At 37.1% G+C, this 25,688-nt stretch overlaps 2 protein-coding genes across 3 annotated transcripts in view; one reads left to right on the forward strand and one right to left on the reverse strand.

The window, feature by feature from the left end:
* Positions 1-12,325, forward strand: part of SCAMP1 (secretory carrier membrane protein 1) — a 112,757-nt gene extending 100,432 nt beyond the window's left edge. The window contains exon 9 of the mRNA XM_003408110.4: positions 9,510-12,325. Coding sequence (XP_003408158.1) covers positions 9,510-9,674 — 165 coding nt within the window. The 3' untranslated portion in view covers positions 9,675-12,325. The remainder of the gene's footprint in view (positions 1-9,509) is intronic.
* Positions 12,326-20,723: 8,398 nt separating this feature from the next.
* Positions 20,724-25,688, reverse strand: part of LHFPL2 (LHFPL tetraspan subfamily member 2) — a 196,622-nt gene continuing 191,657 nt past the window's right edge. For both annotated transcript variants that reach the window (XM_023545575.2, XM_023545574.2), the window contains one exon: positions 20,724-25,043. In XM_023545575.2, coding sequence (XP_023401343.1) covers positions 24,787-25,043 — 257 coding nt within the window. In that variant the 3' untranslated portion in view covers positions 20,724-24,786. The remainder of the gene's footprint in view (positions 25,044-25,688) is intronic.

Here is a 25,688-nt window from a genome sequence, read left to right on the forward strand (position 1 = left end):
AGTGCATGCATTTTATTTGTATTTAAAATTTAAAGACACAAAATTATTTATTGATGAGTGTAAAATGATCTGGTGACAGGTTCAGGCTGGATCATGACATGAATTTTGTTTTTAGTAACTGCCCCGTTATCTTGGCTATAATTCTTCCTGTAGAACTGCCATGGTCATGTTCCCATCCTTAAAAAAAAAAAAAAAAGATCATTATGTAGGGTGGGAGCTAAATCAATATTTTTGTTCATTTATAACTTTTGTTGTGTCTTGGCTATATATTGTTAATATTCTACTTCTGTTCAAACATGATATAGAAACTCTGAATAACACTTAAATTTCAAAATGGTAAAGACTTCGGTGGGCCTCTTTCTCTTTTTTATTTTTGTTTTTTAAATTGTCTTAAATGCATATGTAACAAAGTATTTGCCATTTCAACATTCTTTACAGGTATACTTCAGTGACATTATTTATTTATCATATTGTTCAGCCATGTCATTCTGTTATTTTTTCATCACCTTTAACTGAAGCTTGGTGTTCCCTAAGCAATGAGATCTCACTTTTCCCTCCCTCCCTCCTGCCCTTGGTAACCACTAATAAAATTTGGTCTCTGTACACTTGTCTATTCTAGCTGTTTCATGTAAGTGAGGTCGTATATTTGTCCTTTGTGACTGACTTATTTCACTTAGCATAATCTTTTCAAGGTTCATCCATGTTGTAACATGTATCATGACTGCATTTACTTATCCATTCATCTGTTGATGGATATTTAGGTTGCTTCTACATTTTCGGTATTGTCAGTAGTGCTGCAGTGAACATTGGTGTACAAATATCTGTTTGTGTTCTTGCTTTCAGTTTATTTGGGTATATACCTGGGAGTGGAATTGCTGGATCATATGGTAATTTTGTGTTTAACTTTTTGAGGAACTATCAAACTGAGCGTGTGCTATGTGGCAGACACTATTCTGTGAATGAGGTCAAGGAGTTCAGTTTAGTGTGAGAGAAAAACGAATGGGCACCACAATTCAATGATTTAATGTCCATTATGGGGACAGTATAGGGAGCACGCAGGAGGGATGCCTAAATTAGTTGTGAAGGTCTTTCTAACTAATAAAACGTAGTTAAATACTGCCTCAACTGGGATATAACGATGTTAACTAAGTAAAAGGTAAGCGTTAGGGGAGAGGATAAATAGATACCAGGTAGCAGGAATACATGTTTATCTCTAGATGGAGGAAATAGCATGACAAACTCAGAAAATTATAAGTAGCTCAGAATGGATGGGGAATGAACTTGGCACATGAATTGGGGCAGGGAAGAGTGTGTGGTGTTGGTGGCAGAAGGTAGGGGAAGATGAGGCTAGATAGGTTAAGTGGTAGCTGTATCCTGCAGGATCTTGTAAACAAGGAAGCCTTCTCCAAAGAGTGGTGGTGAGTCATGGAAAAGTTTTGAGGAGGAGAGTAAATGAATTGATCAGATTTGAGTTTTAGATTATTCTGGAGTATGTGAGATCTGTTGGACAGGGGTGTAGTACTTGGAAAAACTAAGTCTGGGAGACCAACTAGGAAGCTGGTTAGTGATGATGGTGGCCGAGACTAAGGAAGTGTCAGTGTGTGAAGTAGATATAGTCAAGAGAAAGCAAGCAGGTAGTGATTGATTTGACTTGGGGCTTGGAAGTGAAGGCTGAGGGAAGAGCCAAAGATGACCCCCGGGTTTGTAGGCGATGGGCTGTTCAGAAAGAAAGAGTACAGGTTTCCCCTGCTATCCGAAAATGGAATGTTCCTGTGAAACCTTTCATTAACCAAAATGATGTAAAGTGAAGAAGCAATTACCATGAATTTATATGGGAAAAAATTTTGAGCATTCCCAGACCCGAAAAATAACCCACCAAATCGTACCAAATAATACACAGAACCTAAAATAATACTAATGTGTAGTAAGAGCAGGAACGATACGATAAATACACAGCCTATATAAAGTAGAACTAATGCATGTACAGTGTAGTTTGACTTACGAGAATTGGGAAGACAGTACAGATGCTCATAGACATGGCGGCTTGATGCTGAGATGCTGAGTGTAGTTGCTGGGGAAGGAGCTTGGTGAGGCCGCTCTCCCTGCTCAGGGTACCTGCTGCCTTTCGCCTTTTTTCATAAAAGCGAAAATTCTATTTGGATTTCTTTTCGTTAGCGAAAGCAGGTACTAATGTAGGTCCTTCGCAAAAGTGTAGTGGCGTAAAGCAGACTTTTGAAAAGCGGGCATACCTGCATCAGAAGAAGCGCAGGTTTGAGGGTTAGATGATTTAAACTTTGGATATGGGAAGAGTTTGAAATGCCGGCGGGGCATTAAAGTATAAATAGTCGGCTTTTGGTATACACATTGGTAACAAAAGAAAGAGCTTTAGTGTGGATTTCTAGATTTGGAAATGATTGACTTGTTGATGTAAGTGAACCTATAAGGTGTGTATGGAGTAAGAAGAGGGCCTTCAGAAGAACATAACCATCATTTAAGAATCTGTTGAGGGAAGAAAAAGAATGGAGAGAATTTTAAGCAGAGTAGTGGTGTGGGGAATATGCGGCACAGATAACTCATAGAGTCGTGCTGCTAAAAAGTTACAAGTTAGGTAAGGGTGTGGAGGGAGCATTTATTCTCCAGCTGCTGTGTGAGGACAGCTGTGTGCAGCACTCTGAATTCTTTAACCTGCAATTTTATTTCTCCTTCCGTTTTTCAGGTACACAAATCGTCAGGATTCAGCTCATGAAAGGAAAAGTTTTAGAGCTATGCTTACTGTGTGCCAGACATTCAAAACAAATGTGACTGTTTTCCAAATAAGAGAAAATTATTAATATGGGGATTATGCAGCATACTCTGTTATTTTGTTTTGTTATTTTGATTGACTTTTTTTTTTTTTAAACTTCATACTTAAAAAAACTCAACCAAGTCTCTAAACTTTTCTGGGTCTCATATTCTTTATTCATGAAGTAAGGAGTTTAGATGAGATGATTTTCTGTATAATTTTATGAAGTACAATAGATGGGGATAATATAAGCTAAAATACCATTTGAGCCAGTCTTAATATTTGTAATGACAGATGTTTTCCTCGACTGCTAACTAAAAGGTTGGCAGTTTGAATCCACCGGCCACTCCTTGGAAACCCTATAGGGCAGTTCTACTCTGTCCTGTAGGGTTTCTGTGAGTTGGAATTGACTCCATGGAGGCGGGTTTGGTGTGTGTTTTATAGACGAAATTTAAGATCCGATAAAAACACCAGATTTTTCTTTCTTTTAATTTTTTGTTGCTTTTTCAAAACCAGCTGCTTAAAAAAAATCCTTTGATGGGTATGTAGCTGTGGTTTGTAACCACTAGGGGTCAGGCTCTTCATAAACAGTTAATGCCCTCTAAAAGTAATCTATGCACATGATTTTGATCTAGGATTATTGGCTTTTATTATGGCTCTTCTGTCTTGCCGTCTCCAACCAAATGTGCTCTAATTCAGTTTCAGTTGAATTAAATAAAAATTTTAGAATTTTGTTGGCTTTTTGGAGCTTTGCATAATTAGAGTGGCTAATCATTGGTATGTAGGAGGCCTAGTATGAGCACTATATTATCTTTGTTTCCCCCAATATCATTTTATAATCCAAATTTCAAATAACTGTAATGTAAGAATATATGTGTCTTGTACCTCTTAATGGAATGGTTCAGTCCTTATTTTTCACAAATATGTGATTTCTTACTTCCAAATAAGAAGCCCTGGTGGTGCAGTGGTTAAAGCACTCCGCTGCTAACCAAAAGGTCAGCAGTTCGAACCCGTCAGTGACTCCGAGGGAGAAGAATGTGGCAGTCTGCTTCTGTAAAGATTTACAGCTTTGGAAACCCTCTGGAGCAGTTCTGTTTTGTCCTATAGGGTCTCTACGAGTAGGAATTGACTTGTTGGCAGTGGGTTTGGTTTGGTTGGTACCTCTTAGTAGATAACGGGAACGGTTCAATCTTTGTTTTTCACGAATACATAGATTTCTTAAGTTTTTCTCAGGTTACTTCCAAATAAGGAGCCCTAGTAGCGTGTTGGTTAAGTGCTTGGCTGCCAACTAAGAAGTTGGCTGCTGAAACCCACCAGCCGCTCCATGGGAAGAACGGTATGGCAGTCTGTTCCCATAAAGATTATAGCCTTGGGAACCACAGGGAGCAGTTCTGCTCCGTCCTGTAGGGTTGCTGTGAGTTAGAATTGACAGCAATGAGTTTGGTTTTGGTCTTTTGGTACTTCCAAATGTTATTTTTTTAAAAGGCCCTCTTTGTATAGTAATCTATTACAATTGAATAATGGTTTGGGGACAAGGGGGAGATATTATAAGTAAGTTAAATAACAATAATGAGTCACAGGAAACTTTATACCAGGGGAATCCAATTTTTTTCCCTTCTTTTAATTGGTATAAGAGTTAGAATAACTTAATATAGAAGACGTGAATAGATAACATTACGGTTGTTGTTATGTGCCATTGAGTCAGTTCCAACTCATAGCGACTCATAGGACAGAGTTGAACTGCTCCCATAGGGTTCCCAAGTGGCTGGTGGATTCGAACTGCTGACCTTTTGGTTAGTAGCCAAGTTCTTAACCATTGTGCCCCCAGGGCATAATTTATATTCCTTTTGGGATATAGTTTTGAATGATTATCTTTTCCATGAAATTTTAAAAAATTGTACATAGACTAATGTCCACATTAATAAAACAATTATTAATAGCCATATTTTTGCATTTCGAAAGAATTTTAGAAAAAAAGTTGTTTCACTTCTTTAAAAAACAAATTTCCTTAAGTACTTCAATTTTTTTTTTATCAAAATCTGTTGTGAAAATATTTTTTTCAATTTGTGTGACAGTGTAGAATTTGGGTACATGATCCAGAATAATGGCAAACCTCATTTATTAGTTGAATTGGCATTTTACGTTAAATGCTTTGTGAAGGTATCCTAGTATATAAAGTGACAGCCTTAGATTAAAGACAACCTTTACTTTCTTTGGAAGCATTGTTTCTTGCTTACCCATATTTTGGTATCTTTTTCACCTAGGTCAGAAAGCTGATAATGTACTGTTCTTCTGTAGTCACAAATAGGCATGCTGCTTTTCTTTCCCCCTTTTACTCTTAGAACTACCAAGCATTATAGTTTGTCCTGATTATGAAGTAATTCCATATGATTCACATTGCCTATTAAAAAGCTGGTCCAGATACTTCTCATCTTCACTCAGGGGAACGGAGTGACGTATTTTTTTTGCAAATAATGCGCCCATGTACATACAACGTGGGGAAATGATGAAATTAAGTAAAACAGTTCTGGCATAACACATGCATTGTTTGCATAAAAATATAGTAGGTACAGTAATACTTTTGAATTCCTAGGGGAAAAATTTGGCACTCCTGAGCAAGTTACTTACATTCTGTCCACAGCTGGTATCCTTGGTATTTTTACTTTTAAGAACATTTAACCCCTAATTAAGCCTTATACTTTGTAACGTAAGAAAAAAAAAAAAACAGTGCTGTCCAGCCTGTTAAAGCAGTATTGCACTTACTTGGTAACTTTTTAAAATAACATGGATAATTTGGGGCCGTTGTTTAATTCCTAGTATATATAAAACAAACAGGTATTTATTCAGTGGCTTCTACTGCAAGTTACTGCGCTGTGTATTTTAGGGGTATAACAATGAGGAAAAATTAACTCTTACTTTGAAGGAACTAGAAGTATGTTGGGTATAATAAGACATGGTGGGCAGACTCTACAAAAAGAAGCACAATATATATACACATGCCATAAAAGATGTACAGAGCATTGTGAGTGCTCATAAGAGGGAGAGCCACAGCTGGTTCAGGCAGAAAAGAAAGCAGAGCAATATTTAAGGTATGTCGGAATTTCAGCAGGGTAAAATTAGGTGAGCACTAGTTGTAAATGAAGGGTAACGGGAATCTGACCCAGATCTGAGGGCAGAAGGGCTCATTCTAGGAAATGTTATATTTTAATTAAAAATATGAGGCTTAGAGCCCATAGGTTTAAAAAAATTTTTTTAAGTGAAATGTATGTGTATATCAATATATACACACAAATGAATTTTTACTTTTTATACACACATATCGAATTCATTTGTTTTTATTTTCCCACCTTTTATAAAGTAAAAATAATTGTGGTATGATAGAGATCTTATATTAACAAAAGCATAATTTCTTAAAATGCTATTCTGTAAGCTTTAATGGAAACATGCTTGAATTATTTTGTTTTAATAAAGTACCATGTTTCTTTACTTTCCATAGTATACAATTAAAAAAAAACTGTTTTACATAGCAGATTACGTTCCCATTTAACAATTTTTATACAGATTGTTCTGTGAAATTGGTTACATTTTTCACAATGTGTCAACATTCTCATTATTTCCATTCTTTTTGTTCTGTTTCCATTAGCTTCCCTGCCCCTCCTTAGCTTCTCATCTTTGTTTTAGGGTATATGTTGACCATTTCATCTCATGTATTTGATTATTTAAGGGAGAACAGTATTCATGAGTGATATTGTTTATTTTATAAGCCAGTCTATTATTCGGATGAAAAGTGACCACCAGGAATGGCTTCATTTCCAAGTTAAAGGGTATTTTAGGGTGATAGTCTTGGTGGTTCTTCTAGTCTTTATCAGTCTAGCAAGTCTGACCTTTTTTAGGAATTTGAGATTTGTTCTACATTTTTCTCCCTTTCTCTCCAGGACTGTCTATTGTGTTTCTGGTCAGAATGGTTGGTAGTGGTAGCCAGACACCATCTAGTTCTGGTCTCAGGCTACCTGAGGCCGTGGTTCATGTGGGCTGTTAGTCCTGTGGACTAGTTTGTTTTTCGAGTCTTTGGTTTCCTTCATTCTCTTTTGTTCCAGATGAGTAGAGACCAATAGTTGTATCTTAGATGGCCTCTTGCAAGCTTTTGAGACCCCAGATGCTACTCACCACACTAAAACGTGGGACATTATCTTTATGAACTATGTTATGCCAGTTAACCAAGTTGTCCCACAAGACTGTGGTCCCAAGCCATCAAACATAGTAAACCAATCCTTGGAGGTGTTTGGTTGTGTCTAGTAAGTATCCGTAACTGTGCGCCCTGTGTGGATTATTATATGTATATATGAATATATATGCAGTTTTTGTACTCATAAACATACAGAAGCTTTGGTAGCGTAGTGGTTAAGTACTACGGCTGCTAACCAAAAGGTCAGCAGTTCGAATCCACCAGCGCTTCTTGGAAACCCTACTGGGCAGTTCTCCTCTGTTCTATATGGTCGCTATGGGTCTCAATTGACTCAGAGGCAACTAGTTTGGTTTTAGAACAGGTTTGTAAACATATATATACATGTGCCTACAGATACACTTCTACATGCACATCTACCTATGTAACCACACACATATATGTACCTTTGGTTATTGCTGCAAAATCGTGTGCCATAGTATATGATTTCGACATATGCCACCACAGTGTGCACGAGGATCTGGTTCTGAAGGTACACTAAGGAGCTTCTGGAGTTGGTTGTGACACTTACACATTTACGTATGTTCTCGTCTGATCCTTAGAAAGTACTGCCTAATCAGATAGAAAGTAGTGGAACAAATAGATTCGAAGTCTAGTGTCCTTTCTCTGATACTTTTAGAACTAAATATTTAGGCTGATGTTATTCTCATAAGTAGAAAAGGTGGCAAATATTTAAGTTGGTTACTTTTTTAAATTACAGTGATCTTAAAACTTTCTCCCTGATTTCCTAAGGAATATGGTATCAAAAAAAAAAAAAAAAACGTAGATATCAATCTAACATGGGAGGGAACCTATAAACTTTTAAAGAGCACTGTGGCAAGGAACACATGTGTGATCTTTTCCCTCTAGGTGGCTCTCTGGTTCTGTATAGATACAGACTGTTAAGAAATACTTGCCATTTCTACTTTTATTTCTTCTCTTTGCTTTGTGGCTGTGGATTTTAAGTTGTAGTAGTTTTTGTAAGTGAAGAAAGTTAGATTTCTGTAATATACTTCAGTTTTCTAAAAACCAATCGAATTTACTCACTGTGAGATAAGCTTGAACACAGGTATAGCAATTTATTTGTATCTTTAATTTTCCATAGAAAACTTGGTTTTTAAAAGTGGATAAAAATAATTCTCTACTTCGGATAGTGCTATGGTACTAGGGAAAAAAGAACTTTACAGTTTACCAGTGTATGTATTTGTCAGTGCGCTCTTTACCTGACCATTTTATTCTTCGATCCACAGTAACAATGGTGTTTACTTTTACCGCTCCATCGAAAGCACTTGAGGCTGTCTTGAGTATTTTTACCTTTTACCTAGTAGTTCTTCATTCTGTGACATGCGTGCTTCCTTTGACATTTTGTTTTTCTCATCCCTCTCCTAATCATCCCTTCTTGTTGTGGATGCTCCTTAGATATTGGTGTCTTAACAGGCTTCTGTACTTGGCACTCTTTTGCCACTCGGTTTTCTCCACGGCCAATTTCATTTAAGCCAGGGTTTCAGCTACCATTTATATGCTGATGATTTCCAAGTCCATGTCTCTAGCCCGTTCCAATCTTGAGCTCCAAAACAAATGTCTTCACCTGCCTGCTGTGGCAGGCCTAGAGTATGTGTTCAGTGAGGATTTTTTGAATGAATGAATGTTCAGAACTGAGGTTATCATCTCCCTTCCCCCTTAAACCAAGATACCCTCTCTGTTCTCTATCTTCTTGAAGCCAGACCCAGAATCCAAGCTTGACCGGAGACTCTAGTCAGGCCAGTCACAGTGCAGTGCAATTACAGGTTTAGTACTTGTGTCCCTCCTTTGCCTCCCAAGTTTGCGGGCATGTAATAAGTAAAAGAATGGCTGTAATTTGCATTGTTATTTCTTTTTTCAAATTTGTATTAAACTGAGTGGCTCATGTTATGTATTGATGGGCTTCCACATTCTACAGCTTAAAACATATGTTGATACAAAGAGTGTTTTTGAAACCCTGGTGGTACAGTGGTTAAGTGCCATGGCTGCCAACCAAGAGGTTGGCAGTTCAGATCTGCCACCCAGGGGCATTGGTGTATAGGTAGCCAGCTTAAAAATAGAGAGGTCTTGTTCTTGTTGAATTGTCTTGGGTAGTAAATTTATGTACTAAACTCAGATTGTTTCTTGTCCTTATGTTTAAACCATTCTGTTGTAATGCTGTAATAACCTTAATAATTAACTCATTGGGTACAGAGGAAAGCATAGGTTTTTGCATTTGGTTAAGAAATTGTTCTTTAAATTATCTGAGATTTAGCATAAGCATAATTATCTCTTCTGCATTAGGGAAAATAAGGAACAACCTATAGTAACAGAAAATACTTAAATGCAATATTGTGTGTCAGTGTGGTGGCTGATGCTCTTGATCCTAGGAATTGTGACTCAAAGCTAGTCCTTTTATCTCTGAGTAATACTGAGATTAAGAGCTGCTGAAGATGAATGTGTAGATTGCCACTTACCTTTTCCCACCTTTTTATGTCTCCATAGGTCCACGGACTATATCGCACAACAGGTGCTAGTTTTGAGAAGGCCCAGCAAGAGTTTGCAACAGGTGTGATGTCCAACAAAACCGTCCAGACTGCAGCGGCAAATGCAGCTTCAACTGCAGCAACTAGTGCAGCTCAGAGTGCTTTCAAGGGCAACCAGATTTAGGGAGTCTTCAGACAAAACGCTGTTACCTTTTGACTGTACTTTTTCCAGCTACTGTATTCTATAAATATTTTTATGTTCAGAACACAAAGTACACACAGCATGTATATTTCCTGTTCACTTGTGCATGGGCTAAAACCAGAAAAATTTCCTGTCTTATTATTTTACCTAATAGTTTTCTTAATATTTCAGTACCCCTTGCAGAAAAAATAATTACTTGCAAAAAAATATTCTCCATATTTTTTGGGGGATGAATGTTCAGCAGATTATTTCAGTGGTGACACACTGAAATTAATATGGTACTTATGACTGAAAATGCATTTAGTATTAGCTGCAGTAGTTCTTTTAAGAATCTTTAGACATAAGGATTACACATTGGAGCAGTAAAGCAGTGCTTCATTCCTGTTTCCCTATTTATGCTGAAAGAAATAGGGCAGTGGAGACTTAGGAAATTTTAAATTGGCTTGCTTTTTATCAGTTTCAGTCACCAGCGAAGAGCCTGTGTGAATTTCATAGTTGATAATGTACATTTTATCTTCTTTTTATTTTTTAAGAGTAGTTGATATTTTGATATCAATCTCTGATCTTGCATGAATTAGTAGTATTTTGGGTTCTGCACTGCTTATGGTTGTTGGAGATTTTTTTTGGAATCATAGAAATGATTTTCTGTAATAGTTTCTTTTAAATAAAAAATGTATTGGAGTGCAATAAGAGAATTTAATATAATCTGCAGTGCATTATCCAAAAGAAAAGAAATATAGTCGATGGAGTAGAGCTTAGTGATAAGAATTCATTTTAAAAAGATTTTCAGTATTCATATCATAGAAAGATATTACTGTATGGAAACTAGTATATTTTTTGTGGCTTATCTTTTTAATTGAACTGAGAATGTGTTTGGCAGCTTTTCTTTTTTTTTGGTGTAATTTTTACAGAGGTATTAAAGTCTAGCCTAACTTCTTATGCAAAAAGAGCAGACAGTATTTATGGGATTTTTCTTCTAGCCTCTCATTTCTAATGATATTATTAAAAAAAAAAAGACCCTGGCATTTCACATCTGCTGAATTCCTAATATGTCTCAGTCTTTCAGGTTTTGAGACAAACTGAAAACATTTAAAATTGCCAGGAATAGAAAAAACATTTTAATTGCTCCAAGAAAGAAAATACAAATTCAGTTAACTATTAATTATGAATACTGAAATTGTTACTACGCAGTGTGGAAATTCATTCTCATAGCCCACGTGGGTTTAAATTTTGAGTCATTTTTAATGCTGATCAAAGGGCTCAAAGATACTGGTAAAGACGTGGTCCTGTGTTTTAGAAGTCTTTGGCTACTTAAAGATTATAGAATGATAGGTAGTGATTTATTCAACTTGATTTTAAATAAGGGGATCGTCTATTGGATTATATTACTTAAGATTGCAAATCTTTTTTTAAAAAAAAAAAAAAATCAGAATGGCAGAGATGGTTAAATCACTTTTGTTCTCCTCCCCAAGTAGAGAGTTAGAATGAGTTTGTGGTGGGGGTAGGATGGTGAGGAGACATGGTTTTCACTGTTTATGAAGAAGCTCTGCATGATGCTAGGTGACACAGGTCCATCCAGATGGTGTTTACATTTGATTTATTTGGGGCTTTATTGAAATAATATACTTGGAAGATACTTCTTTTCTTCTGAAGAAAATGGAATTCAAAATATGAATTCAAAGCTGTTTTCATGAATATTTCTGACTAGTGATAATCTCTACCCACATTCTCAACCAACTAAGTCCACTTAGCTCTTCAGAGCATATAATCTTTTTATTGAGAATTTGTTTCATCAGTGTGCTTTACTGAGTGTGGATTTTTACAGACATTGCAACATTCACTAGAAAAATACAAGAGCACCTATATTCATTAATTTAGATCCCAAGTTTATTTTTGTTTTTCTTGAAAATATAAATAAAAGATATAGGGAGATTTTTGAAAAATACTGAGATACATTGAGTATTTTTCTTCAGAATAGAAATGTTATCTCTGTATTATCCAGAAATCCCCAAAGATAACATTGTTAAATATCAAAGAATAGTTGCAACCATGGTATCTTTTGTGTGGATAGGGAAAGTAGTATTTTAAAATCCAGTTGTTTGGGTTATTTTAATACACATTTGTGGGAGAAAAAAAATTTTTTTTTTTAAAACATTGAATTAAAATGATGGCAGTACTTACAATTTGATCAGGTATAAAAGAGGATTTAAATTTTTATATTCCCTAATCTCTGAACAGTAATCAGTAAGTAGTCATATTTTCAGTCAGCAAAAGATTGGCATTTATTAGTGTTCCATATTTAATACTAAATTACCCAATACGGAAGTCATGAAATGGTCTTCACATAGTGAGAGGCCACGTCATTTTTCACTTTGCAATATTGTACCTTGGCTATTTGAACACTGGAAAATCATTCCTCAGTGATTTGTAACTTGGGACTTGGATTATTTATCTAGGATGTTTGTATATTTTGTCAATGAGTAATATTGCGCTGCCATCCTGGTGATTGTTGTGGTTCTATATAAATGCCCTCCATCTGTTCCTCTAATGTTGCATGTTTTCAGTGGTTTGGAAGTTTTGTATATTTATTGTATCAACACAGTGTGTCATAAAATAAAATGCTGTTTACTGGAGGGCTTGTTTGTATAATTTTAAACACTATATTAATACTTCAGAGGCAGAAATTATGCAGAAGGTTTAATGTACATAGAAATTCCACATTTGATTTTTAAAAATAATCTGTATAATTCTATAATGCGCTAAAGCAAATAAATAATATGAAAAGCATAGTCAAAAAACAGCACCATAAAATGACAATTTTTCTGTTGCATTAGACCTTAATAGGCAGTGAAAACATGAGCTTCACTGAACCCAACTTTCAGGTCAAAATACACCAACTCCTAGAAGTTAGAATTAAAATGGAAAAGGCGTTTTGTGGCTCGGATTTTTCCGTATGGGTTCCAATGAATGCCTGTGTACTAGTATTGTATGGATTCTGTTGAACTTGTGTTCTGTTTCCTAACCTCACTACTGTTGCTGTTTTATGTATTGTTGAAAGTACCTGTTTATGTATTGTTGGACTTTCACTTGGTTATCTAAAGGGGATGTAAAAATATAATTTAAAATAATGTTCATAGTGAATCTTATTTTGGGAAATACATGTTAAAACAGGTACAGTATTTTAGATTTTCTAGGTGTTATCTAAGAAAAAATGAGTTTAGATTTGCAAACCTAATTTACTAGGAAAATACCTTATTCTGTAATCCACATTGAGATAATTTATGATTTGAATTTTAGAGGGAATTTATGTTCAATTAGGCTTATTGTTTCTGTAAATCATTTGTAATAGCATAATGCTTTTATAGTTATTGTGATTTGATAATCTTTTTCTGAAAACACTGACATTTAACATCTAATTTTTATCTTTATTGGTAAAATCTATGTTTAGCATGACAATGTAACAAATTTAGGGCATTTTTTGTTTCTTATCTATGGGTTAAAATGACTGTTCTCATACACCGTTTCACTGTATCTCCCTTTTTTCCTTATAGGAAATGTTTAGAGAAATTTGTTCATTCCGTGTGAGTAAGCCCTTTAGAGGTGAAATAAATGTGACTAATTTAAAAATAATTTAGGATGGTTAAAAATAAAATACACTTTGATAGATTTTCAAGCACCATAATATAATTTTATTTGGAGTAGAACAATGTGTTTTAAAACATTAGAGTTGTTTTAAAAACTTGATTATTAAACTAAAAAGTTATATATCATTGGGTATTATGAAAAGTGAAATATTTCCACTAGAATTTTGAAGTACTTTTAACAAAATAGCATACTTTTCATATTGATGGTTTTTTTTAAACCTTCATTAGGTTTTATTACAGTATATAGAGAGCTAGCAAGAAATCTATAGAAATTTTCTAAGCCAGACATTGCCACTTATTTATCCTAGATAGACAAATATCTCTAAAGATTCTAGGAAAACAGGAAGAGACTTCTCTAGTCTTTCTCATCCTTACTGTGAGCTTTATACTTACAATTTAACTTTGTGGTTTTGGGTAAGACAAAGCCTTAAGCCTGTGGAATTTTCATTAGCATTGTGCATGATTTTAAACATGGAACATGGAAGCCACTGTGTAGCAGTGCATTGAATCATATATTGTATTAAATTTTATGTTGGTCCAAATCATGATTTATTTTTCAGCTCAGATTTTTCTGGGCTTGGCATGGCTGATGGTATAGCTAAAACCCACCTGCCATTAAAACCTGTTTTATTTTTTCTTTAACAGGGACAGAAAACAATCCTTCTACCTAGTAATTTTTCATATACTTGCATAAGACTTCTCTGAATATTATCGTCTTTACATTAAAACAACTCTATAATTAAAAAAAATTTTTTTTATTATAATTTATAGGATCATACCATACAAGTTTTATTCTTGAGCTCTTTTTCTTTTTTTTTAGCACTTTGATGTAATCCTAGAATTCCTCTAGAATATGAGTATTTTGTGGGCCAGTGATTCTCAAGATAAATCATGGTTTTGAGCTGTTGTGACTCTTGGGGATTTGTAGTACTCTTCAGGTATACTGGAGCTGGGGAAAAAAATACCAAAAATCACTTTTATCTGGTGATCATAGTGGTTCCTACAATATTGTAGTCCCTCACACAAAAACGGAGCCCATTGTGAAATACTCAGTGAGCATACACGTCTCTCAAAGTTTTTTTGTAGCTATGAATGTAACATATACCCATTGTAAAACAATTGGAATAAATAGAAAATTGATAGATAAGATGATAAATTATGAATAAAAAAATAAAAATAACCCTTAATTCTATCACCTAGGGATACCACTGTTGATATTTTATTTTCTTCCATTCTTCTTCTATGCATATGTATTTTATAGAGTTAAGGGATATACGGTCGCTATGAGTCGAAATCGACTCCACGGCAGTGGGGTTTTTTTTGTTTGTTTAAGGGATATAAGTAACATGGATTTTTTTTGTCCTTTCTTCCCTCACTTGGCATTATTATAATGGTCTGATAGTTTAGGTTTTAAAATTAACTTTTTTCTTTGCAAAAGTACACATTTCAAGTACAAACTTTAGAAAATAGTTATAAGCTAAAGAAGGTAATTAAAATTGTTTATAAATCTATAACCATGAATAATCACTATCCAAATGTGGTTTCTTCTATTAATTTTTCTAGGAAGGCACCTTTTCCCTAAAATTAAAAAAAATGAGATTGTACTCAATATCCTATAGTAGAAGCTCTTACAGGCCTCGTTTGTTTGGGCCGCTGAAAACCACATTGGCATTGTATGTCATCATGCATGGCTCATCAGATTTTTATGCTGAATGCAGATTTTTCCAGAGTTGTACTATTTGAGAATTTGGGAACTATGGGTAGCTATATTTTGCCATGAGACAGGAGTCACAAAGAAAGCCCGTCTGCAGTGAAAATGAACAGCCAAGCAGGCATGTAAAGAGATGCAGAGTAAAGGACATAGAAAGGCTCTTAATACCTTCCCATTCCCTTTCTGGGGCCGAACTGTTCAGCCTTGCCTCATCCTATTATTCGCAAAGCCACCCCCTCCCCCCCCAGCTTTCTTAGCTGGTTTTCTATTACTTGCAGCTGGAGAATGTTAACTAACACAGTGGTTTGTAATCTGTTTTCATATATATCTTGAACTTATGTTTCTGAATACATACTTTTAAAACATTTTAGTGGCTATATAGTTAAACCATTGTATGTGTTTATCATTAATTATTTTTCTAAGTCTTGTTATTCCCTTTAGATACTGCCTTTCAGGGTTTTTTTTTTTTTAAATAAATTTATCAAAGAATATTATTGCTAAATTTGGGGCTTAGGCTTTTATTTTTTCCTTAGGACAGATTGGTGGGCCAGAGTACATATATGCTTTAAAGACCTTTGATGCACATTGCCAAATTGCTTTCCAGAAAGATTGTACCAGTTTATGTCTTCCATCAGCAGTGTGCAAAAGGGCCTCTCTCCACACCCTAGCCTGGATGTTCCTTATCGAATAAGTCTTAACTACCAGTAGGTTTTTTTTTATTGTGCTTTAGGCAAAAGTTTACAGCTCAAGTTAGTTTCTCATACAAAATTATACACTTATTGTTATGTGACCCTAGTTGCTATCCCTATAATGTGACAGCACACTCCCTCTTTCCACTGTGGATTTCCCATGTCCATTCAACCAGCTCCTATCGCTTTCTGCCTTCTCATCATGCTTCTAGACAGGAGCTACCCATTTAGTTTCCTGTATCTACTTGAACTAAGAAGCACACTCTTCATGAATATTATTTTGTTTTATAGTCCAGTCTAATCTTTGCCTGAAGAGTTGGCTTTGGGAATGGTTTTAGTTCTAGGTTAACAGAGAGTCCAGGGTCATGTCTTCTGGAGTTCCTCTAGTCTTGGTCAGACTATTAAGTCTGGTCTTTTTTATCTGAATTTGAGTTCTGCAACCCCCTTTTTTTCTGCTTCATCAAGGACTCTCTGTTGTTGTGTTCCCTGTCATGGCGGTCATTGTTGGTAGCCGGGCACCATCTGGTTCCTCTGGTCTCAGGCTGATGGAGTCTCTGGCTTATGTGGCCCATTTTGTCTCTGCTTTTTTTTTTTTTTTACCAATAGGTTTTGATAAATAATCAGGAGGTCTGTTTTCTGACCATAGTCTGGATCCGCATAGCTCTTGGGTGCACCCAACACTACCTGTTAATTCTTTTGGTTTTGCTAAACAGGAGTAACCGTAGGCCTTGCATCCACAGAGATATCTTCCACTTCCTGAAAGCTGTAACCTAAAGATGATTAGCAGAATGCTGTATTATAACAGGGTGTAAAAAGAGTAGCCTTCAGGTAACCAATCCATTGAGCCTCTCAAAGTAAAATTAGGTTGGTTTTGCCAAAGGGTTATGTTACACTTCACAAAATGTAATTTTTTTTTTTTAACAACTCTGGTATCAATCAGGGCAGACGGGACTCTTTGTCTTTTTTTAAAATAACTTATTGAAGAGTTGCAATATACTAAGCACTATACCAAGTGCAGAACCCTGGTGGCGCAGTGGTTAAGAGCTACAGCTGCTAGCCAAAAGGACAGCAGTTCACATCCACTAGGCACTCTTTGGAAATCCTGTGGGAACAGTTCTACTCTGTCCTATAGGGTCGCTGTGAGTCGAAATCGACAACAAACCTATGATGTAATTTCTGCTATTGGCCCCATTTTTGTTACTCCAGGTCACCCATTTAGAGAGCGGTGATGGTGGAGGTAGGAGAAGGGGACAGCTAGAACCAGGTCCCCTGACTTGCCAAGTGTGGGATGTCTACTGCATGATGCCACCTCTCTCCAGTATGCTGTGTACCCACATCTCTAGTTAATTCATGCCCATCCCCTGAGAACAACGGACAATAGGAAAAAAAAGCTAGAAAAAAGTACAACATGTGTTTTTGAAGTCCCCAGCCCCAGTGCTAGCTTCACAACCTATAGGTGAGTGCCTGTTGCCTCCATCTCAACAGTGTTAATTTACAAATGGTCTTTGGCATTTGTGTTTAGAGACACTTTAGTGGAGGACAAATTCTTATTTGTTAGGTTAACTATGAAAAGAAAAATATGCCTCTTAAAGTCATTGTAATAGCTACTTCCTCTGGACGAGAGATTATTTATACTAAATATAAATAAGTAAATAGAAGCTACCAAACCCTATCATTTGTTTTACCACTGTTATATACCCTACAAATTGTTAGCGTCTGTTTCAGAATTGAACTAAGTCAGGATTGATGAATTGAGATCTATAGTGTCATCTTTAAACCGTTTGAAAAATTACCAGGTTTTTTTTCGAAAGGGAAGAAAAAGCAGTGTTTTCATCAGTTGTCATCTTAAGGTGTAACCTTTTTGGAGGTATGCTTGGAAGTTATTTGAAGTGTTTACCCTGCTGAGATGTTGGTGTTCCCCAGAGGTTTGTACTGGCCTTCTTACCCTGCATATTCTAGATAGAAGGAAACATAAAGTAGCTGTTTAAGAGCATTGATTGTGGTGTCAAACCTGGGCTTGAGCCTTGTCTTTGCCACTTGCTAGCTTTTCGACTTTGGGCAAATTACTTAACCTCAGTTACTTATGTGACAGTTATCGCATCTATAAAATGGGGTTAATAATAGTATCAACCTCATAAGGTGTTGAAGAATTAATGAAATTATGCAAAGTGCTTAGCACAGTGCCTTCATATAGAAAGTACACAATAACAAAAAACTATTACTGTCTATGCATGGGCATTGTTGACTCCAAACTCTCTACCTCTAGCCTGGTCTTCTGTCCACAGTATATTCCCAGTTGCACACAGAATCTCTCCACTGGCAGCCTAAGCTGAACCTTCTCTACCTTCACTGTCCCTGCTGCTCCTGGATTCCTGATCTTGGTGATGGCATCAGTGTACACTCAGTGTCCAAACTAAATAATCCTAGACTCTTTCCCCGTCCCCCACACTTCTAATCAGCTACCAAGCTGTCCTTTCTCCCTAACATCTCTCCAATTCATACCATTGATTACCTTCACTATCACTGCCTTAAATTAGGCTCTCTTCTTCTCTTGTAAGGAGCCCTGGTGGTGCAGTGGTTAAAGCTAACCAATAGATTGGCGGTTTGAAACCACCAGCCACTCTGTGGGAGAAAGATGTGGCAGTCTGCTTCCACAGAGATTTAGATTTACAGCCTTGGGAACCCTATGGGGTCGCTATGAGTCAGAATTGACTCAATGGTGGGTCTTGTAAATAAATGATAATGGCTTCCCCTAAACATAAGCAGTTGATCTGCTTTCCTGTGGGTGTCAGATCATTCAGGATATTCAGCTCTAATAAGCCAAAGAGCTGCTAACACCTATGTGTTATTTTTCTTTCACATGTGGTTTGGTTTTACTACTTCCTCTTATATGTGCTTTTATCTATATCCTGTGTGCCTAAGTCTTAAGACATGAACTGCTAATTTTGCTTCTCTTGCAGAACTCTTCAGGGCGAGGAGAGAAAGCTGCAAGGAAGAAGATAGTAGTACGGGCAGCATTGGGATGGCCCCAGCCAGGTGACTAAGCTGTTGATGGGCCTCTGAAGTAAAGACAATGATTGCTTCTGCTTTGAAGAGTAGGCTTAAAGTTTGCTTTGATGCCCTAATCCTTTAGCATTTGAGAGTCAAAAAGGAATTATTGAAAACTACTGAAATAAGACCCACTTAAAGAAAATTGATAGTAAAGGCTGATTGATAGTGAAGATTGTTCTTGTGTGGTTTTGTGATAAGCTAAGACTTGAAGAGGAGCTGGCAATAAGTTGAATACAATGCATTCCAGGAAGATGTCCTGGAAAGTTGATCCAGTAGCAACATTTCTAGGTAAAAACCAAGAGTGAAATAGGAAGCATATATGTGGGTTCCCCTAACCCCTGCTGAAATTTAAATCCAGGGTCCTTTCTCTTAAAGATTAACTTTTGAAAGTTTTGCTTGGATTATTCAGACCATGATTTGTTTGGAAAACTACTTTGGTTAGTGATTTGGATAATTTTGTCAACTTTTGATTTCTGTTAGAAATGTGGCAGGTGTCAGGTCTGTTTAAAAGCCAGAGCATCAGTGTAGTTTCCACTGTCACAGGCTTATAGGTCAGGGGGAGAAATAGTCATAGCCATTTTTGTTTATTCTGTCAGGTGATTCATGGGATATGGAGAGGAATAAGAATTTTAAAAGAATGGTTAGTGTCATCTTTGTGTTAAGAAATTAGAATTCTACCTATAGTGGGTGAGACTTTTTTTTTTAACTTAAATTTATTGCTCATAGTTCTGGAGGCTAGAAGCTTTAAAGTTTTCTTGGCTGTGTTTTAGGTGAAAGTTTGCAGTGCAAATTTTTCATTCAAAAATCTTATACACAAATAGTTTTGTGACATTGGTTATGATCCCCACAATGTGTCGGCACTCTTCCCCTTTCCCTTTCCACCCTGGGTTCTCAGTGCCCATTCATCGAGTTTTCCTCTCCCTTCCTGCCTTCTTGTCTTTGCTTTGGGGCAGGTGTTGCCCATTTGGTCTCATATAACTTGATTGAATGAAGAAGCACGTTCCTCACATGTTGTTTTATACCCCTGTCTAATCTTTGGCTCAAAGGCGGACATCGGGAGTAGCTTCAGTTCTGAGTTTGCAGAGTGTCCAGAGGCCATAATCTCAGGGGTTCTTCCAGTCACCGTCAGACCATTTAGTCTGGTCTTTTCTGTGTGTGTGTGTGAATTTGAATTTTGTTCTACATTTTTCTCTCTCTGCTGGACCCTCTACTGCGATCCCTGTCTGAGCAGTCAGTGGTGGTAGCTGCCATCTACTTCTTCTGGGCTCAGGCTGCTGGAGACTGTGGTTCACGTGGTCCATTAGTCCTTTAGACTAGTATTTTCCTTGTGTCTTTGGCTTTCTTCATTCTCTTTTCCTCTGAATGTGCTGGGACCAATAGATGTATTTCAGGTGGCTGCTCACAAGCTTTTAAGACCCCAGACGCTACTGTGGGTGAGACATTTTGTGGGCAGGATGACCTTCAGGAAATGTGGATGTGGAACTACTTTGTATGATTGACTTTTAATTTTGGTATTTTAGTTGAAAGAAGAGACCGTGTCCTTCAGTTGTTTTTTTCCCCTTGTCACTATTATACGTATTTCTTTACATTAGCTTGTAAAGCCTTTTTAATACTCACAAGCATTTCTATTTTATTTCATAGCTTTAAGATATTCGTACAGTATTTGAGAGCTTTTTTCTCCGCTACTTATAATTATGTTGACTCTTCTCCAAGGAGGTATTATATGCGGTACTTATCTTGAAATTAAAGCTAACCTAGGGTAGGGATATATACATATAATGTTACTAGTAAAGGGAATAGTTTGAAATACCTGAATATCCTTTCTCCTGTCATCAGAATTACACAAGTTAGTATTTAAAATAAATTTTGACTGGTAGATATTTTCTTGATCAAATTACATCATATTGAAGCCAACATACTCAGACTTGAGTCAGAATGAGTTTGCAAAATCTGGTTTAATTCAGATCTGGGGAGGGGAAGAGAGCAAGATGTGAAAATACATATGCAGAGGAACTTAATCAATGCTAGACAAACAATGTATTAGTTTACAATATAATAAGATAACCACAAATTTGAAAGCTCAAATTGAGTCCATCCGCTGTAAAAAGTTTTATATTTGGCTCAAGTGGCTGTTGAATATCAAGTGGTGCTGAGTTCCTCCAAAGCACCTAATGACACCCCACCACCCCCCAGCTTTGGATGGAGTTTCACTACAGTCTCAGGAGAAATCCCAGTTGTGCCTTTAATTCTTTTGGCCCTTTGGAGTCACTGCTACCCAAATACAAATGTAGACCAGGAATTTCCAATGGCCACATGTTATTGCACAGAGAGGTCTGTTCTAAGCCAGACTCTTAAGGCTATGAAGGTGTGAGAATAGCCTTAAATAGTGGTCTAGCATTAACATGGTCTATAAAAGCATGTTAAGAAATAGCTCCTTAGTGATTATGTACCAGCTACTAGTTATCACACTAACAGAAAAGGCAATGTGGCAGCTTCACATTTCACATGAAAGACTAGTATTAACTGGGCCTGGCTTGCTGGCTTGACTTTTATATAAATCTAGTGATTATTTTAAATTAGACCCAGGAAAAAATGATTTCATACTAGTCTTTTCTTCACATAAGACTTGTGTAGCATTAAAATTGTTATGGACTAATGATTAAGCCATGAAGGCAAAAATGTGTAACTCCCCTTTGCCAAAACAGAAACATCCCTGTTCTGACTCCTGTCCAGTTTCCACAAAAACAAAACATACACCTTTGTTATTGCACATCTTTCACACAGACTTGTGTATGTATAATATACATCTCTATATATTTTTAAATATGCTACACAAAAAAAGACTATGGCACTTTACAGAATACACGTTTAACAAAAGATCATCACACCACAGGTGTTTGGAAACTACAAAAACCCTTAATTAATGTAACATTGTTGAGTTAGCACACAGGTTTAAAGAATCCACAGACTCCAAGGCAAATATTTCTGCTTCCCTGGAGTTCATTGAGAAGACCAGCCCATCATGACACTTTTTTTAAGCACAAATGCAGGCAAAAATAAATAAAGACTTTCTTAGTAGTAGCAGTAGTAGTGGTCCAGCTACATTAGGTTTTTAGAATGAGGTGATTAGGTGATTGATAGAAATTTATTAGGAAACTAGGTGTAGATCAAACAGTAATTGTTTTTAACATTTTTTTCTAGCACATTCAGTGGTTGTTAAAACAGCTGTGCAGAAGAGTTTTTTAGTCTAGCCTAGCATGATTTTCGATGTTCCACTCATCCCAACCAAAGCATGGCTAATGGATAAAAAAAAAAAAAAAGGTCTAGCATTACCATTTACTGTCTCTGCTAGAGAAATTTCATCTCTGCTTACTAAGTGTTTAGGTGGTTTTGGGTTTTGTGTGTGTGCTTTTTTTGGTATTCTGTAGCATTCAAACTAATGAGATAAACATTGTCAAGTGGCTTTATTCTGGCCAACAGAGGTCACATTTCCACTTGTGACTGTTATCAGATTGCTCTCTGGCCAGTCAGCCAGTAAAGACAGACGTGCTTGGGGGATTCTCTGGGCATACGACTTGTCTGTAAGAAGGAGATTGTGTGATTAGTATAAGGAAGAGAGTGAGATTGTAAGATTAGTGTTAGAAAAGTGAATTCTTTATCTTGTAAAGAAAAAAAAAGTTGAGTGAATCTTCTGATGATAAATTTAAGGAAGAGAAAAGCTGTTTTTATCAAGATTATTTGCTTGATAAAGGGAATTGGTTGGTTTTAAATGAAAAAAGGTTTGATAAGTAGTTACTATGGTGGCACAAGGACTTGGTTGTTGTTAGTTTCTGTCAAGTTGAATTCCGACACTTGGCAGCCCCACGTGGGCAGAGTAGAACTGCTCCATAGGATTTTCAAGGCTGTAACTTTCTGGAAGCCTATCACCAGGCCTGTCTTCCCAAGCGCCTCTGGGTGGGTGGGTTCGAACTGCCAACCTTTTGGCTAAGAGTTGAGCACTTAGCCATTTGCCCCTCCTGGGGACTCCTAGGGACTTGGTTAGTACATTATAAATGTACAGTCAGGGACTGGAGCTTTGTCCAGTGGCTTCCATAGTCTATTTCCATTTGCTGTTAGAGACATGGTTAGTGTGTCCTGAGCTCTTACTAATGTAGATTGCTATGAAGATACCCACTTACCCCTTTTCTTTAAAAAAAAAAAAAAAAAGTCATTGAATTTATGGCTTGCTTACTTTGAACTTTGGTCCAAGAATGGTAAACTCATTAAGACCTGCGCCCGCCCTGCTCTTAGCTCTTAAATTGGTGTGATAAAATGGTTTCTGGAATATGCCAAAGGCCAGAAGGAAATAAAACATTAGTTGCTCCATTCCATCTATTTATATAGCAATTTGTTCTGCACGGAGGCATGGCTTTAGACTCACAGCTTTAAGATGATTCACTCTGGGCAAAGTTGTAAAATGATTCTAGGTTCTGTACCTGGTGGCATAATTCCTTGTGCATAAAAGGTGCTTAGGAATTATTTGTTAAATTTTCCAAACAAAGCCTTCAAGTGAGCAGATTCATAAACCCAAAGAGACCTATACTTTTAATGCTTCCAGAAATCTGGCTGGTCCACCCCACTTGCTTGAGTTGTGTTTTCTCTATTATTCTGCAATTCTGAAGGTAAAGGTAAGGCCAGACTGGTTTCTTTCTGACTACTTTGTTCACTCGGAAGTAAATTTTAAGCGATGGTTGGCTAATACCATCTTCTTCCCTGAATTTATGGAAACGAGACTAAAAACTCCTGAATCTTTTAAAATAGTGGTGTTCAATTCTTTTTTGTAAACAGATGTAGGCAGATCCTATAAGCTTGGTCTAGCTCCAGTTTTTGCATTAACTTTCTACTCTGTGCTTTCCTGGGAATGAAGCCTTTGATGCAACTCTCCAATTGCAGCAATTTAATGTTACTTCAGTCGACTTTCAGGATCCACACCAGTAACTAGAAAAAAACTCAACGCCCATGACTAGCTTCTGTTTTTCTGTAGGAAATACCATTCTGCTGCTGACTGGGTTGTAAATACAGCCTAGTTACCAAACAGTGGGAAAGGGCTCCCCTCAAGTGCTGAGATCCTGGCAAGTCCTCCCAGCCAGTATCTCAATGAGCCACAGCTGGCTTGGAGACCTCTCCCTGGAATGAGGAAACAGCATGAGGTTGCCTTTGGCAGTCAGAGTGCAGTCCTAACCCTGGGAGAAAAACACGTGATTTACAATGGAAAAGGGATGAATTTGTCTTCACTAGCAGGATTTTTTTACTTTTATCCTCCATATGATTGTTCAGGTAATTTTTTCTTTACTCAAATTTCTAAAATCTTGGAGTGACAGTTCAGTTGAGCATTCCTGGAATTCAGCTTAGGAGGAGTTCCACAACAGGGTCCCCACATTGTCCTTGCTGACCCTTTGGTCAGCTAAGCAAGAGGGTCTTGCTATGCCCTTTAGCACATATCCTGTCCCCAGTCAAGTCTGTAGTCTTCATTTTAGTCTCCAACCTAGACAAGTTATAAGGACTAGGAGGAAAACTAAAACACCAACCTAAAACCTTATCTTGAGGCACAGATGCTCACAGGCATGCAAACATGTGGCAGAAACTGTCTCAAAACAGCTTGCAAATCTGGCTAGCTGGCTCTTCTATTTCCAGAGAAACTGCTGCCTTAACGATTGAGATCATTATCCTTCAGTGAGCCCCAGGGGGAGATGGAGTCTGACAGAATTTGTCAACTACATGTCAGAGTGTATATACTATCTTCAGGTTCTACCCCTTAAAATTTGCACTGTGGCCCTCATGCCCAGTAACTTTGCTTAGCTGGATGTGGCCTCTCATTGGTCCTGTTAAGGCCTGGGGCTGTGGAATGCGGCTTTGGTAGATAGAGGCTAGTTCTCCACTTGACTCAAACCACGAAACAGGAGATGGATGGTTTCACAAGGTTACATAAGGAAGAAGATGGCACTAATGTCTCTTCCAAACTAAAGGAGGCAGATAAGGTTTTTCCCCTCTTCAATTTCTTCCTGTACTTTGTCACTAGAGGTTGCAATTTCTGCTTGTGCAGAGAAGACAGCACAGATGAAGGTCAGGACTGTGCCGCCGATGGCAGTATAAAAGGCCCAGCCCAAGGAGCAGTCTCCAGGTCTGTAGGCAGATGCATAATGTCCACAGTAGCTTACGGCCTTCTGGCACCCCCAGCCAGCTGGGTAGAGTATCAAACCCAGGATGAGGAAGAGACCTGCAGGGAAGAAGAGAAAACCACCACCAAATTAGATGAAAACTGCAGTGACTCGAAAAAGTAAAGGAACTGGCTGGACAGATCTGTTGCCATTGTTACTTGATTTGCTACTTTAGACAATGGCATATAGAATGTGGTCTGCAAATAGAAAGCCTTAGGCTCTGTTTTAAGCAACTAATCTGACCTGATCAAGAAATGTTTTCAGCCACTTTTGTAGCTGTCGGGATATAAATCCACCAATAATTTTTCTTCTAGAGAGCAAGTGTAACTTGTTGCCATTTTTTCCTATGGGACTCTTATTTCAGTGAATATTTCCATTTTGGTCTAAGGCAGAGGTCAGCAAACTGAAGTCCTCAGGCCAAATATGACCTGTGGCCTGTTTTTGTCAATCAGGTTTTATTGGAACATGGCCTTTGTGCTAGAACACCTGAGCTGGGGAGTTGCTATAGACCACATGGCCTGCAAAACCTACAATATTTACTCTCTGGAATTTTGCAGAAAAAGTTTGTCAAGCCCTGGTCTAAGGGAATACATACAGAACCAAATAGACCTGGTTAAATGCAAGAGACAGGGGCAGTGAAAGACCCCAGACCTTTACCCTGAATTTTCAGCACCTTTTTTTTTTTTAAGTAAGTCCAGGAGGAG

The sequence above is a fragment of the Loxodonta africana genome, chromosome 2, assembly GCF_030014295.1.
Source record: "Loxodonta africana isolate mLoxAfr1 chromosome 2, mLoxAfr1.hap2, whole genome shotgun sequence".
Lineage (NCBI taxonomy): Eukaryota > Metazoa > Chordata > Mammalia > Proboscidea > Elephantidae > Loxodonta > Loxodonta africana.